At 38.2% G+C, this 16356-nt stretch overlaps 1 protein-coding gene across 3 annotated transcripts in view; it reads left to right on the top strand.

Moving 5' to 3' along the window:
- CFAP61 (cilia and flagella associated protein 61) overlaps nucleotides 1–16356 on the top strand; it is a 294842-nt gene that overhangs the window by 211 nt on the left and 278275 nt on the right. Inside the window, exons 1-3 of one of the 3 annotated variants that reach the window (XM_074406186.1) lie at nucleotides 3–70; nucleotides 4125–4275; nucleotides 16200–16350. In XM_074406186.1, the coding sequence (XP_074262287.1) occupies nucleotides 4133–4275; nucleotides 16200–16350 (294 nt within the window). In that variant the 5' untranslated portion in view covers nucleotides 3–70; nucleotides 4125–4132. Of the gene's footprint in view, nucleotides 1–2; nucleotides 71–91; nucleotides 782–4124; nucleotides 4276–16199; nucleotides 16351–16356 lie in introns of those variants that run through there. The other 2 variants (XM_074406187.1, XM_010343722.3) reach the window with 2 other exon arrangements.

Genomic DNA, 16356 nt, shown 5'->3' with positions numbered 1-16356 from the left:
GTGGGTAGCGCCGGCCTGCCTCGCAGCGAGAAAGGGACTGCGGTTCAGGGCGTCAAGGGCGCATCCCCAGGTCAGCCTCCGGAACTGGGACGACCAGGCGAGGACTAGTGGCTCTGTCGAGCCGTGGCGGCCTGCAAGGGAGTAGGAACGAAGCTCCAGTCTGGATGCTCGAGGGCGGGGAAGAAGGGAGAGCGAGGAAACTACATTCCCAGCATGCCAAGGGGCGAGCTGCCGCCCATTAGGCTTTCCGGCGCTTCATTTCATTTTAGGGCTTGTAGGCTCTGGGGTCCACGCCCCCTCGTTTCTGGTTTCTGGATAGTTGTGCCCAAATAATTAACTCTAAGGTTTGGAATTAAAAATAACGTAACATATTTTGAAGTCAGATATTAGGAAAAAAAGAAAATACAGAGAGTAACTAGAAAACAACTGTCTTGTGATAAAAAACATGTTTAAATTCTGTGTGTGCCTTAATTACATTTTCTTAGCCTCAATGTCCTCAACTATAAAACAAGGATAGTAACATCTGTTTCACTAGGATTAAAGATAAGTGCTTGTTGAATGTTAGCTATTATAATAACCTGCCCTCAAAAACTTAAAAATTAAGCAAAGGTTAAGGTAATTTTTTTAATAGACAACTTTTTAGAGAAGTTTTAGGTTCACAGCAAAATTGAGTAGAAGGTACCGAAGTTTTCCCCCCTCCAACAGCTTCCTACTATCAGTAATCGTACTTCCTTCCTCTTCCAACAGCCTCCTACTCTCAATAATATTCTACTCTGGAGAGGTACGTTTGTTACAATCGTAAACCTTCACTGGCACATCATTATCGCCCAAAGTTTGTAGTTTATGTTAGGGTTTACTCTTGATGTTGTATAATCTATGAGTTTAGACAAATGTATAATGACATGACTTGGCAGCACATTTGTTAGGATAATTTCCACAGTTGCAAAAGGCTCTTTTTTGGTGTTTGGGGAAAATATATATTTACGTATGTAGTAATACACAATGCAGATTATGTATTGCAGATACTGCTTTCAAAAAAGATTTATGCAGATTTCTAAAATTACAGTCAGTTCTAAACAACATCAATATATTTGCCATACCTCTATTAATCATATTATTTATTTTATCTCACTTTTCAAAATTTAGAGATTTTATATCACTTTCATAAAGCCACCTAACAAAATAAATATCTATTAAAATAAAAAGATATTTCTTTTACGTGATTTTTCTTAAATGTCTAACTGTAAACAATTGATTTGGCAAACGAATCATTGATTTAATCATCGTTAGCCTTAGCTCAAACGTACAAACATGTTAGAATACTTTGCTTCTAATCACCATCCTTCTATACATTTTTGTTGCCTGGCAATTCGGTTCATCTCTTTTTTTTCTTTTCTTCTTCTTCTTTTTTTTTTTTGGCGGGGGGAGGGGAACTGTATTATCTTTCTTACTTTTTGCCATCAGTGCTTTTGTAGATTTACCTTCATGTTTACCTTCTTATTTCCCAGCATTTAATCTTGTATTCCACTTCTTTCTGATTTTAATTTTATTCTTCTCGGAATATACCATCTCCTAGTTCTTTCTACAAGATTTTTTGAATTTCTTTCAGTCTTCGTATGAATTGTCTTTATTTCATCTTCATTTAAAAATGATTGTTTAGCTAGGTTTATCAGTCTAGGTTAATGATTATTTTTCCCTTTATATTTTTAAAACACTATTCTAATAGAAAATTGTGAGTCATAGATGAAATTCAGCCCATTGACTATTTTGTATAGAACATGAGTGAGCTAGGGATATATATAAAATATCTATATTATAAAATATAGATATATCTTATACATTATCTATGCATTATGTACATATATACATATATATTACATGTAATGTATATATGTATATATATTGCATTAAACTTTATTTATAGTTTACACTTTAAACATTAGAAAAAAATTACATGGCACATGAAAATAATGCAGAACTCAATTTTCAGTTTCCATAAGTAAAATTTTGTTGGAATGCATTCATGCTCATTTGTGCTGATACTGTCTCTGGTTGTTATTGTGCTACTGTGGCAGAGTTGAAGAGTTGTGCAGACATGTGACTCATAAAGCTTAATGTGTTATCTGGCCTTTTCTAGAAGTTTGCTAACCCCTGTGCTTCTAATGTTGCTGAATAGAAATATTCTGTCAGTCTAATTATTTTTTTGTAGACAGTCTTTTATCATGTTTTTTTTTTTTAAGTTTTCTGTTTGCCTTTAGGGTTTTGTAGTTTTACTACTATATATTTGGGGTTTATTTGTATTTCTGCTCTGAACTGAGGGTTCATGTCTTTCATCAATACTAAAAATAATTAGCCATTATTTTCAAATGTTTCATTTCTTCTTTCTGGAATTCCCGTAAGACAGATGGTTTTTATTCTGTCTTACATGTGTCTTTACTGAATTCTGTATTTTCTGTTTCTATATGTTTTTTTTCCTAGATAATTTGTTCATAAGTATCTTCCAGCTTATTCTCTTTATTCTTGTCTGTTTTTAACCCAGTCTCTTAAATTTTAATAATCACATTTTTTATTTTTAAGTTTCTATTCTTTTTTTAATGATGACCTGCTCACTTCTCCTGACTTCTGTTTCTCTTTCTATATTTCTTTGTCATAAATATACTTAGTTTATAGGCTGTTTCAGGGTCTATCATCTAAAGTTCTTGGTGACTCTCCTAATACACAGGTAGTATGGATTAGAATGCCAGACCCACTTTAGTCTAGAATTTGGACTTCTCAGCAGTATTTTTGTTTTATTTTCTACCTAGAGCTTTGTGTAGAGAAAGCTTGTTACTTTCTTGGGCTGGTAAGTTTAATTTTTCTAGTTCACTGATAAGTTTAATTTTTCTAGTCCCCTCACTTACCGAGGGGCCCATCCCTCCAAAGTCCCAGGTAGATGCGTGGTTTAACTTTTAATTCTCTCTTTGGAGTGAGGTCCATTCTGTCCCCAAAACCTGTGTCAGATCTGATCACTTCCTGAGCCACTGCTCTCATCATTGCCACCTGGTTGGAGAATTTCCCTTGCTCGCTTTCTTTCTTCTTTTCTTGCTATCTTTTTACCAAATTCAGTTATCTAATTATACTTTCTTATTTTATTCAGATTTGTTATATACTTGTAGCATTAGTTTATGATACGTTTCACAAACAGGATGTCTCATTCCAATTTTGCTTTCAATTTAAAACCAAAACCAGAATGAAAATGTTTATGGCTAGCATCAGGAATCTAGATGTTATTAATCTCTCTTTCATTGTTTTCCCTGTTTTGAGCTCACTGGCTAGTATATAATAAAATGGTTTTCCCTAGGAAGGAAAGAAGTAAAAGAACAGAGAAGAAAGAGAGAGACTTACAGAAATTGAGACAATGAGAGAGAGATTGAAATAGTTTTGTGATCTATTGTTTCTGTCAACAGCATTTCCCAAAGTGTCCTTCTGGAACATTAGATGCTCCACTGTGGCTGTCCTTAGAGATTCTGTTCCGAAAGAGTGGGCTGGATTATACAAAGAAAACAAGTTGCTTTATTATGGAACCTCTCAAAGATATTAATGGGCCTGGTGGCCCTTCAGGAAGCCTATTGCGGGCATTTCCTACACTTAACCGTGGAACTTTTCTGGTCTCAAAATATCTCTCAAGACTGCTGACCTTCAGGGCTTCAGTTTGGAGAACTCTATTAAGAACATAGGCAGCAGCTATGAATGTTTCCCCAGTAACTCTTGACCACATGCCATCGTGGCCAATTAAATATAAGAGGACCCTGAATCTGTAAATAATTCCTTTCAGTGTTTTTCCAATTCTATTGTTAGAATTTTTTTAAAGCAGCTTTGTTGGAAACAAAGAATATAGTTGCAGAAACTTCTAATCAGGGCAGTTCTCAGAAACTTCATTCTCCTATGGAGGAACATCGGCTGGTTTGCAGTGACAGTTGTCACAGACTGCACCCAGGGGAAAACGTGTCACACCAGTGTTCTCATACCATGTTTGCTCTGACCTTATGAAAATTGAATTAATGTCCAGTTTTGTGCATACTATAACCAAACTGACTTGTCTTATCAGATTAATAGTGAACTTTTTTTCTCTCTTTTGGGGACAGGATAAAAAATGTCAGTACTCACTTCTCCAAGAGGAAAGGTAGAAGTTGTTCATTGCCGAAGAACAGAATCACAGGATATTTATTGTATCAAAAGCCTTATTAGAAAATTTACCCACAAGCTGTTTGGGAAGCTAAATATCATCTATCTTCTGTAAGTACGTAACTAAGTTCAAGAATGTTCATCAATTTTGGCCATGTGCAGTGGCTCACATGTGTAATCCCAGCACTTTGAAGAGGCCAAGGTAGGTGGATCACTTGAGGCCAGGAGTTCAAGACCAGCCTGGCCAACATGGCAAAACCTCGTCTCTACTAAAAATACAATAATTAGCTTGGCATGGTGGCGCATGCCTATAATCCCAGTTATTCGGGAGGCTGAGGTATGAGAATCACTTGAACACAGGAGGCAGAGGCTTCAGTCAGCTAAGATTGCGCCACTGCACTCCAGCGTGGATGACAAAGCGGGACCCTGTCTCAATTGAAAAAAAAAAAAAAAAAGAATCAGTTTTATAACATGCCAGAGAAAGGATCCTGCCCTTTTTGTCTTTATGGGGCTTATTGTGAGAAAATGGGTCGTTCACTGCACAGTGAAAAAACATGTAGCAAGAAATCTCAGGGAATGACAAATCACTATGCCCTATAACACCATGCAAATTGAACATGTTTCTCATGGGCTTTGGATTCAAACAAACTTGCTTCAAATCTCAGCTGCCTCACTCACTAGTGGAGTTATGTAGAACAAGTTAATAATATTAGCTGCCAGATTTTGAGAAATTAGTTTATGTCAGGCTCTGCACTTTGCCAATATTACGTTATTTAACTGTTCTGACATTTCTCTGAGGTGGCCACTATCATGTCCATTTCACAGATGAGAATGGGAGGTTGGCCCAGGTCAAACAGTAAGTGGGAAACCTGGATTTGTTCGTAGCCACTGATGTTAAAATGTTCCTCTGAACTTTAAAATATGCATACATTTGTTTCTTAAAAGATATTTTTTCTCTCTGTTTTGTTTGTTTATAGACCTTCTGTGGGCTCCAGAATATAAATATTCTTGAATCTGCTCCTCATTGTTTTATTTATTTTTGAGACAGAGTCTCTCACTCTGTTGCCCAGATCTGGGGTGCAGTGGTGCAGTCTTGGCTCACTGCAATCTCCACCTCCCAGGTCCAAGAGATTCTCCTGCCTCAGCCTCCTGAGTAGCTGGGATTACAGGTGCATGCCATCATGCCTGGCTATTTTCTTCTTTTTTTTTTAGTAGAGACTGGGTTTCACCATGTTGGACAGGCTGGTCTTGAACTCCTGGCCTCAAGTAATCTGCCTGCCTCAGCCTCCCAGAATCTCTGGATTACAAGTGTGAGCCACCATACCCAACCCTGTTCCTCATTATTTTTATTGAAAATATGAAATAGCCCATTATTTTGGATTTCATAAAGCTTCATATCAAATACAATTGAAATTTTTAAGCTAAGGCCAGCCTAAGACATTAAAGTTTGTAGTTTATAGTTACCCTCCCCCCGATGAATTTAATATAAATTGGCACAATTTTACTAGAGGCTAGTAGGGAGGTAGTTATAAAATGCTTAAAAACCAGCACTTTGGGAGGCCGAGGCGGGTGGATCACAAGGTCAAGAGATCGAGACCATCCTGGTCAACAAGGTGAAACCCCGTCTCTACTAAAAATAAAAAATTAGCTGGGCATGGTTGTGCGTGCCTGTAATCCCAGCTACTCAGGAGGCTGAGACAGGAGAATTGCGTGAACCCAGGAGGCGGAGTTTGCGGTGAGCCGAGATTGCGCCATTGCACTCCAGCCTGGGTAACAAGAGCAAAACTCCGTCTCAAAAAAAAAAAAAAAAAAAAAAAAAGCTTAAAAAAGTAGTTATACTAATAAAATGATTTTATTTTTGGCAGTATGGTGGACTAAATACCTTAAAGATGTCCATTGGATGGAAACAACTCAAATGTTGATATGCACAAAAGCTAAGGACTGTGTAGGGAACATTGTCAAATTGAAATCAGAAATTTCATTAGATAAACAGGAACCAATGCGAGCTTTGCCCTTGAGGATTTTTGCCACATTCTGTTAATAGCAACTTCATATTTCTGTTTTGACAGCTTTGCAAACACGGAAGATAACTACTCCCTCCACCTAAGAAGGAAAGCATGTGACCCCTTTGTATGAAATTAGGATGTTCATTGTAGGGATGAACAAGATATAAACCCACTAAATAAAAATGGACAGTGAAGACTCACTGAGCCTCAGCATGGCATAGAGGGCGATAAAGTCTCTTCTAAAAACTCATAAGCACATATTGATTTGAGATTTATGTCAATTATCTGTGTGGTCCAAAAAAACTTCAAGTAAAGAATTTAATTAAAAATGGTCACAGGCTAGTAGTGTGTCTGGGACACTGGCTGAAATAAATGCAAATCAGGTGTCAAGGAATGCAGCTTCAGCTCAGACTCCAAATAATAACTCCAGATAAAGTTGCAAGGTACATGAGCTCACGGTCAAAAATCATAAACACAAGGAAGCATGTACCATTAGTTAGAACCAATGAAAGAAATTATATAGGAGAATCCATTCCCAAAGACTTCGGATATGAAATTAGGCAATGAATATAAAATAACTATGTTTACTATGTCTAAAATAAAAAGGTAAGTTTAAAAAGATGACTAAAGAATAAAAAATCTGGGATGCTGAGATGGGAGGATCACCTGAGGTCAGGAGTTTGAGACCAATCTGGCTTATATGGCAAAACCATATTTCTACCAAAAATACAAAAAATTAGCCAGGAGTGGTGGTGCACACCTGTAGTCCCAGCTACTCGGGAGGCTGAGGCAGGAGACTCGCTTGAACCTGGCAGATGGAGGTTGCAGTGAGCCGAGATTGCACCACTGTACTCCAGCCTGGGTGACAGAGCAAGATTCCATCTCAAAAAAAAAAAAAAAAGGTTAAAAAAAATCGTAAAAATGAATGATCATGTTTGAACAAAAATGAAATAGACCATCTAGAAATTAATATGTAATTGAAATTAAAAGCTCAGTGGATGAAGTAATGAGCTAGAGGATCAATACCAGTACATTATCCAGAGTTCAACACCAAGAGAGAGAAAAAATTTGAATGAAGCATGAGACCTAGTCTAGTTAGACTTCTAGAAGGAGATAATAGGAAGTCAAAGGCTGAGTATTTGAAAAGAGAATGGCTGAGTTTATCAGAATTGTTGGAAAGCACCACTTCTTACGTTTGGCAAACTAAGTGAATCCCAAAGGGGATAAATACACAGAGAAATTGACAACTGAACACATCATAATGGAAGAGCAAAACACGACAGCTGAAAAGATCTGAAAAATAAGCAGGAAAAAAGCCAAGTTCCTTGCAAATAACTAAAGATTAGATTAATAGATTTCTTAGGAGCCATAATAGTAGCCAGCAGATAGTAGAATATTTCAATATTGGAGAGAAAAATAATGTCAATTTAGAATTGTGACATTGTTTCACTCAGTGAAACAATTCCTAGGCGACCTGGTAGAAAATAAATGCATTTTCTGACAAAAACCTAAGTCATTTACCAATAGACTCTGAATGGAGGAAATTCCTCAGAATATGTTCTTAGAAGAACAGAGAATAACAAAAATATGGCACATAGGAAAATCTAAGAAAAAATATGACTTTCATAAAACAATAATAATGACTAATTTATGAGGTATAAACCATGGATAGATCTAAGGTATAGGACAAAACCAGCGTATAAATGGGAGGAGCATGATTAGAAACAAAGAAGTCTTCACGTTTTATTCAAGATGAAGGTGTGATAAGCGGTATACAGACAGACTCCCCCGGCCGCCATGAGCCACACATCCTGGCACTTAGGCTTTCGTGTAGTCTGTTCTCACACAGAATCAGGGCTGGCCCAGTGCAACCAATGAAAGCAGCAGAAGTGAGACTATACGACTTCAAGTCTAAGTAATAAGAAGTCTTGCCGTTTCCACTAGGTTTCTTGAAGTGCTCGCTCTCAGAACTCAAATGCTGTACTGATAAAAGCTCCAGTCCTGTGGCTCCCCGTGGGTGCTTCATTTGACAGCCTCAGCTGAGCTCCCCGCTAGCAACTGCCACCAGCTGCCAACCATGCAAGTAAGCCATCTTGGACACTGAGTCTTCAGATGGCTTTAGCCACTGCTGCCATTTGACAGCCTGAGATACTGTGCAAAAATGGCTTAGTTCAACCCAGCCAGCCTACAGAACCATGGGAGATAATAATTGTTACTTTAAACCACTAAGGTTTGGGGTGGTTTATTACACATCAGTTGGTAACTCGAACAGACAGTAAAGACTGTTAGGAATATATGTTAACATGATTAACGTCATCATTAAAACCATAGGCATAGAGACGATAACTTCTGATTTATAGAGGGAAAAATGGAATGAGAAATTTAAAATGAACCCTGAATCTAAGAGGACAAGAAAAGAGGAAGAAAAAAGAAAAATCATAGGAGGTATTAAAATCACAGAGTAAGGAAATAAATTTTACTATATTAGTAATTAATGCATCTGGACAAAATTCTTCCATTAAAAGATTAAGATGGGCAGATTGGCTGAATACCAAACATCATATTCTATTTATGAGACATACCTAATATATAAAGTCACACAAATAAAGTCAAAGTATCAGGAAAAAAGATATGCCACCCAAAATCTGATCTAAAAAAAGGGTTAGTATAGCTATATCAACAGCAGACAGCATATACATCAGGATGAAAACCTCCCTACAGATAAAGAGGGTCACTAGAGAGAGCTATGACATGTTTAAACTTACATGCTCCTAACAGTTCTAAAATAGATAAAATCAGTAGAACTGGTAGAGCACTTGAAACTCCCCCACCTCTCTGAGTTCCCCTTGCCTTTATCTGTCCTCCTCCCTGCTGTAGTCCCCGAATTTTCAATCTTTGCTGAGACTGTGACTCTCTTGATAGAACGTGATGGAAGCGGTGGGGCTTTCCTGGTCCCACACCCAAGCTTAAGATGGCCTGGCAGCAGGGCTGGCCCAGGGGAGGCATGCAAGGCATCCTGGGTACTCGCTCCCAGGAGCAGCCCCTGAGAGTGAGCACCTCCTTCCATTTTTGAACCCTGGGTCCCTCTGGCCTCACCCTCGTTCGAGCTCTTCCTGGAAGCTTTCAGTTTTGTGCTCTTGGGAGTCTTGCACTACCGTGTCTGGCATGTAGTAAACAGTCTGGCTACTCTACTAGACATACCACCCAAAGAGGCCATATCATAAGAGAGGAGCATTCACCTGCATGGAGGAGAATTGTGGAACCCAGCCTCCAGCAAGAAGAAAGGCTCCATGTCACCCTTTTTGACACAGCCCAGCCCCTTTGAGCCACCTTCACAAAGGCACAAGGCACATGAGGGAAAAACACATCTTAGAGGTTCTTGCCCCAACAGATACCCCTGTTGTCTGAATTTCTCACCTGTAGAATCATGAGCAAATAAAACAGGGTAGCCACTGAATTTTGGGATAATCTGTTATGTAGAAATAGATGAACAAAATAGCCAGTCTTAGAGGGAACTTATAACCTTAAATGCTTACAGCAGGAGAGAAGAAAGACCTAAAATAAAGTTCTGAGTTTACCCCTTAAGTTAGAATAAAGGACAAAAGCACACATTAATGAAACAGAAAACAAGCATCTGGTAGGGCATAAACAAAGCCAAAAGTTAGTTTTTTAAAAAGCCTCAAGAAAAAGAGACTTCGGACAAGAATGAGAAAAAAAAAAGAAAAACTTTCAAAGAAATGTGAAAAGGACGTAATAACTACAGATGTTGCTGAGATTAAGCAGGTAATAAAAGGATGTTACAGATCCACAATCCTTTAACCGAATCTCTTGTGACTAGTTGTGTTTCAGAATGCAGAATTTAAAAAATTAGTTTCATCCGTTGATAAAATATTATTGAACACCACGAGGGCTGGAGAGATTTCCCATAATTAAACACGTTAATACATCTGTGGTAAAAATGTAAGAATATTTTATATATCGGATCAAGACTGTGGAGCATTTTATATATTTTATATATGGGATTATTATACTATTATTATATTTTATATATGGGTGACACAGTCACCACTTCAAGTGACTGTGTCATTTCAAGTTCAGTTTTGCTGCTTCCAGTTTTTAGGGTTTTATGGATTTAAAGACATTGGGACCTGTATAAAAAACTGCATGCCAATACATTTGAAAATATGGAGTCCCAGGAAAATTAAGTTTCTTAAAATCAACTTCAGAAATGATAGAAACCTATTAAATTGATGTTAGTTTTAAATCCTCTCACCCATAAAATAATAAGCACAACTGCCTTTACAAGCAATCCTACCAAACATTCAGGGTTTGGATATGTCCCAAATAAATAACAAGTTCTTGGGAGCAGAAAGACAGAGAATACTTTTTTTTTTTTTTTAAACTCAGGGCTCAGACCTGACAGGGAATACTTTTTATCTCACTTTATGAGGCTAGCATAATGTTAATATCAAAATAAGACAAAGACAGTAAAAGAAAGGAAAGTTAATGGCCAATCTCACTTAGAAAGAGAAATGAAATTAACATTCATGCCTTGCTCATTAACATGGATGTACAAATTCTAAAAAAAGAAAATGAGGAAAGGACTCTAATAATGAACTAAAAAGATAATACATTATGATTGATCATGGGATTCAAGGTTGGTTTAATACTAGAAAATTGATTAGTCTAATTCATCAAATTAAAGGAGAAAATGTAATCATCTCAATAAACAATGACAAAATCATTTGATAAAATGCAACATTCTTAGAAATAATTCTTAAGAACATAAGAGAAGTCTCATAACATATGTATAAAAACCTTTAAAAAAACACCATATGAAATGATAAAATATTAAAATAATTCCTATGTAATATAGAAGGATGCCTGTTATGAGATCCTAGCTCTTGCAGTAAGAGAAAGAAGCAATAAAATGCATTAGGATTTGAAAGGAAGAAACAAAATTGTCATTTTTTTGCAGGTGATATATTTTCTACTTAGAAAATCGGAAGGAATATTTATTAGAATTAATACAGAAGTTTAAAATTGCTGGCCATAAAGTCATTGAACAAAAACCCGTTGCATTTTTATATACTATCAATGAACAGAAAATATTTTACTATTTACACCCATGCCAAAGAATATAAAGTACCTGGTATACAACAGACAAAGTAACTCCAAGCTCATTCTGGAGTAAATTGTCAGTTATTGAAAGACATTAAGGAAAGCCTAAATATAGTAGCCCCGCCCCTTATCTGAAGGGAATGTATTCCAAGACCCCCAGTAGAACCCTGAAACTGAGGGTAGTACCACATCTAATTGTTATCAGTGAGAACTCATTTTTGTTCAGGTCTTCCACCCGCAAATGTAATGACCTTTCCATCTTAACTAAGCATTTGCCATGCACTGTGACCATAACTTCTGTAGTTTGAGGTGCGAGAGAAAAACTAGCACAAATTTTTTTTTTCCATTTTCACAATTTTACGGATTAAAGATTTCTTCTTACCCTCAATCTTAACAACCTCAGCATGCAATTTATTTTTTCCTCATTAAGTTTAGAATTTTCACCTTTTCACTTAAAGGAAGCCTTTTATGGCTTCTCTTTGGCATATATGAATTGCCAGCATCACTGCTCTTGCACTTTGAACCAAAGCACTGTGATGCAGTGACAGTCGGTCTGGTAACAGAGGGAAGTTATCAGATCTAATACTAAGTGACTAATGGGCAGCAGCATCTACAGTGTGGATCTACTGGACAATTCCTGGGCAGGATGGGGTGGGATGGCGTGAAATTCCATCTTGCTACTCAGCATGGCATGCAATTATATATGTATAAATTGTTGATTTCTGGAATTTTTCATTCAGTATTTTCTAACTGCAGTTGACTGCAGGTAACTATGAAACTATGGGCCAGGAAACCACAGATAGGTAGGGGGACTATGGTGTATCAAGAGGTACACCACATTTTGGACAGGAACATTCAAATCACAAAGTCAGTTTTCCTCCACCCCCATCAAAATCTTATTTGTCAAACTTATTGAATCTAAATCTATATGGGGAAGCAAAGGTTCAGGTAGCAAAGATAATCTGAAGTAAGAAGAATAAAGTGGAGAGGCTTGCCAACTAGAGACTCATTGTAGGTATAGTAATCAGAACAGTGTGGCAATTTCCAGGGAACTGACAAAAGACAGATGGACCAGGATAGAGGGCCCAGAAACAGACCCATGTCTATGTGAAAATTTGATGATGGCTTTGTGGGGAAAGGATGTGCCACTCAGTAAATAGTGCTGGGAGAGTTTGTTATTCCCATGGAAAAGAAAATAACCACCCTCATGTAATACAAAACTTTAAAAAATTAATTCTGGGGGGATTTATGATATAAATGTGAAAAACATCTAACATCGATAACAGAATCTCCTGGATTCCAAATTCATTTATCCAGCTTCCTGGTGAATGCCAACCCTTGGATACATAGTAGGCACTTCAAAGCTAGCATGGTCTTCACCTGCCTTCAGTCCAGTCTTTCCACATTTTCCCTATCTCAGTAACTCTAGTCTTTCCCTTGCTCAGACCCCAAACATTTTTTAAAAAGTTGAAATGAGCTTTTTATAACCGAAAGGTTGCAGTCTACTTTGGACACCAGCATATTTTCAGAAATAAAAGCAAATTTAAATTTTCATCCATGTCCTGAAGCTTCCAAAGCAGCTGCTACTAAAGCCATGCAGTGTTTAATTGTTTATATTAGGCAACTCCTGTCCCTTGGCCATGCCAGCTGCAAGGCTTAATGATTTATAGACATTTTGAAAAAAAAAATGGTGGTTCTTTTGTGGCCTCTGTTTGGTTTTGTTTTATTCACTGCCTGTTAAGCCACAGAGATACAGGAATGAATAAAACTGATCTCACCTAAAAATCCAGCTAAATTTTAGGGCAGAAAATGAGCCAGTTGGGCATGGCAGATGAGTGGGGAAAGAGCTAAAAGAATCCCCTGCATCCAGTGCACATAGCACAGTGGCGATGAGGGGTGGAACCGTGCCCAGGCTGCAGTTCATGCACAGTGGATGTGTGGAAGCTCTGAGGTTTCTGTGTGGTGGTGGTGGTAAATCAAGCAGAAAAGGCAAATGCTGTTTCACTAAGGTTTCTATCAAGTATAGTTAAGGAAAATAAGTTTTGGCTATGCTTGGAAAATTTCCTAAAGCAGTTGAATAAATGGGAATTGCTCTAATGAAAACAGCTCTGATTTCCATTTTGTGTGAAATACGTCTGTGGGTGTGTGTGTATTGATAGGGCTCCTTCAGTTTGGATTTGGCTTATTACAAAGAACAGTTTCAAATCCAATGTTAAAAAATATACCTTCTCCCTCTACCTTTTCCTCCTCCTCCTCTTTCCCTTTGTTCCCATGACGATTTTTGTCTGTGCCATGGTAGATTTAGTGGCTTAGGGGTATTAAGGAGTGGAAATTGTATACACAAAAGGATAATGCTACAAAAGTTACTTTTTACAGTCAGTTATTTGGAAATTGTACTGCATTTTCCTGTTGAAACAAAGTAATTCATGCGTGGCTTCCCAGGCCAACCCACAAAAGCATTTTGAGTCTTTAATGTCTATGTGGTATAGAATTGTGCTAATTGTATTATAGAACCCAGCCACCATCCTGAGGTTCCACTGGATAAATGCATTTCGTTAGAATTGGATTCCGGGAACACATTGTTTTTTGCTTCCCTGAGGGTATGGTGACTGCCCTGTCCCAAGTTCTTTTTTTTTTTTTTTTTTTTTTTTTTTTTTGAGACGGAGTTTCGCTCTTGTTACCCAGCCTGGAGTGCAATGGCACGATCTCGGCTCACCGCAACCTCCGCCTCCTGGGTTCAGGCAATTCTCCTGTCTCAGCCTCCTGAGTAGCTGGGATTACAGGCATGCACCACCATGCCCAGCTAATTTTTTGTATTTTTAGTAGAGACGGGGTTTCACCTTGTTGACCAAGGTTGGTCTCGATCCCTTGACCTTGTGATCCACCTGCCTCGGCCTCCCAAAGTGCTGGGATTACAGGCTTGAGCCACCGCGCCCGGCCTGTCCCAGGTTCTTGCCCACTTCCTCCTCCCTACTATCACCACTGTCATCAGAGCTGATGTGTATAGTGTCTTGTGTATTTTCTCATCTGGTTTAGAGAAAATTTGCTGCATGCAGAAAAAATTTTTGTTTTGAATGTGACATCTTTATTTTTATAGTTACCTTCTATTTATAGCAAGAGATAATGGTTTTCCATTTATGGTAATGATGTAAACTTCCTACTAAAATTTTAAGCCCAAAGTAAATTGATTTAAAGAAAAAAATAGCCAAGCCCCAATGAGGAGCTAAAATAAAAAAAATAAAAAAGAATGAAAAGAAAAAGATACAGGAGGTGCATATGTGTGAAAGACTCCTGTTTGGTGAACTGCTTTATTAAAAGGATACACTGTCAAGTGGGAAAAAGCAGGCTACAAATAGTATAAGTTATGGGATTCCATTTTTTAAAATTTTTATTATTTATTATTATTATTTTTTGAGATGGAGTCTTGCTCTGTCATCCAGGCTGGAGTGCAGTGGTGTGATCTTGGTTTACCGCAGCCTCCACCTGAAGGGTTCAATTGATTCTCTGCCTCAGCCTCCCAAGTAGCTGGGATTACAGGTGTGTACCACCACACCTGCCTAATTTTTGTATTTTTAGTAGAGTTGGGGTTTCACCGTGTTGGTCAGGCTGGTCTCAAACTCCTGGCCTCAAGTGATCTGCCCACCTTGGCCCCCCAAAACGCTGGGATTACAGGCGTGAGTTACGGTGCTCGGCCAGATTTCAGTTTTAAAAACACACGATGTACATTTCAATATATAGTTACCCTCACAAAAAATAAGTCTGGAGAGGCAGAAACCAAAGTATTGACAGTGGTTGGTTATCTATGAAAGGTGGGTATAAAGGTGATTTTCCAAATTCTGTATTTTTTCTCTTCTTGCTTAGATTTTCTCATTCTTGTCTGCACTGACAGTGTATTTTTTCTGTGATAAAAACATACCTGAAAGCCCATGTCACTTTCTGTCCTCCAGTTATATGCTTGCTTCTTCCTGTTCTTCTCAAGAAGAAACATGGGTAACTGCTGCCTTATTTGTGTTTTGAATGAATGCTTAATTATTTCTTCCTCCAACTTAAGATGCCAGTAGATTTCATTTCACTGAGAAAGTAAAAAATGCATTTAAATTTATGCACAAATGGTTCTTTAAGTCTCTTTAAGTCTTGCTGCCTTGATGAGCCACAAGACAGGGTTGCAGTTGGGAGTGATCGTCCAGATAGTCCCTCTGAGACAACCACCAGAATAAGACTGGAAGGCTGCTTCTCCTCCCTTCGCTTTATTAACTCCCTAGGTTACCTTAGCTTAAGCAAGACACCTGAGAGTCCCTGTTTCTGCACATGGGTAGATGATATCCCAGGTGTCCAGACTGCATATGAATGAATCAATAAGCCCAGGCACATGGACTCACAGTTTGGAGGAATTGCTTGGGAATGGTAACCGAGATGGAGCTAAACTCTTAGCTTTAACACTGTCCGTAGGTAACTCATTCATCCTAGTTTGCCCAGGACTCACATTTTTTAAGCCATGAAAGTCCTATATCTTGGGCACTCCCAGTCCTGGGTAAAGAGGGACACTTGGCCATCCTAACCGTAGATGTTTAGGCCATCACAGTGGTGTTGTCAACATGGAGAGGATAGGGAAAATTGTGCAGTGAAGTATCTTCCTAGCCAGTCTCCAAGGGAAAGGTAGTAGATACTCAATACCATAAATATAACACCTTTCTAGCGAAATGTAATTTTAAATACAAGTTTAGTTGACAGAACCACTTGCCCTGAATGATGTACCCCAAAGTTGCTGCAGTATCATTCCTACCTTTTGCATTATCAGACCTCATGCGGTGGCTGCTCAGCTCCATTAGCCTGAGGAAAAAAAGTGACATGTCCTTACCTTACATTTTGTAGTCTTACTCATGTTTGCAATTTTAATCATTTCTCCAGAGAAAAGGCAAACCTTGCTGTTACCCTCTGCAATGACAAGGAGGAGATCATGGCTCAGGCCACCTTCCTGGACTACCCCAACTGGAATGTTGCCAAGCAGGATGACTGGGTGTCCGTGTTCCGGGAGCTGGACAGTGATATCCCATGCACAGTAAGA

Source organism: Saimiri boliviensis, chromosome 9, assembly GCF_048565385.1.
Source record: "Saimiri boliviensis isolate mSaiBol1 chromosome 9, mSaiBol1.pri, whole genome shotgun sequence".
Lineage (NCBI taxonomy): Eukaryota > Metazoa > Chordata > Mammalia > Primates > Cebidae > Saimiri > Saimiri boliviensis.
Note: the sequence above shows the minus strand (reverse complement) of the source record. Positions and strands in the feature narration are given on the sequence as shown.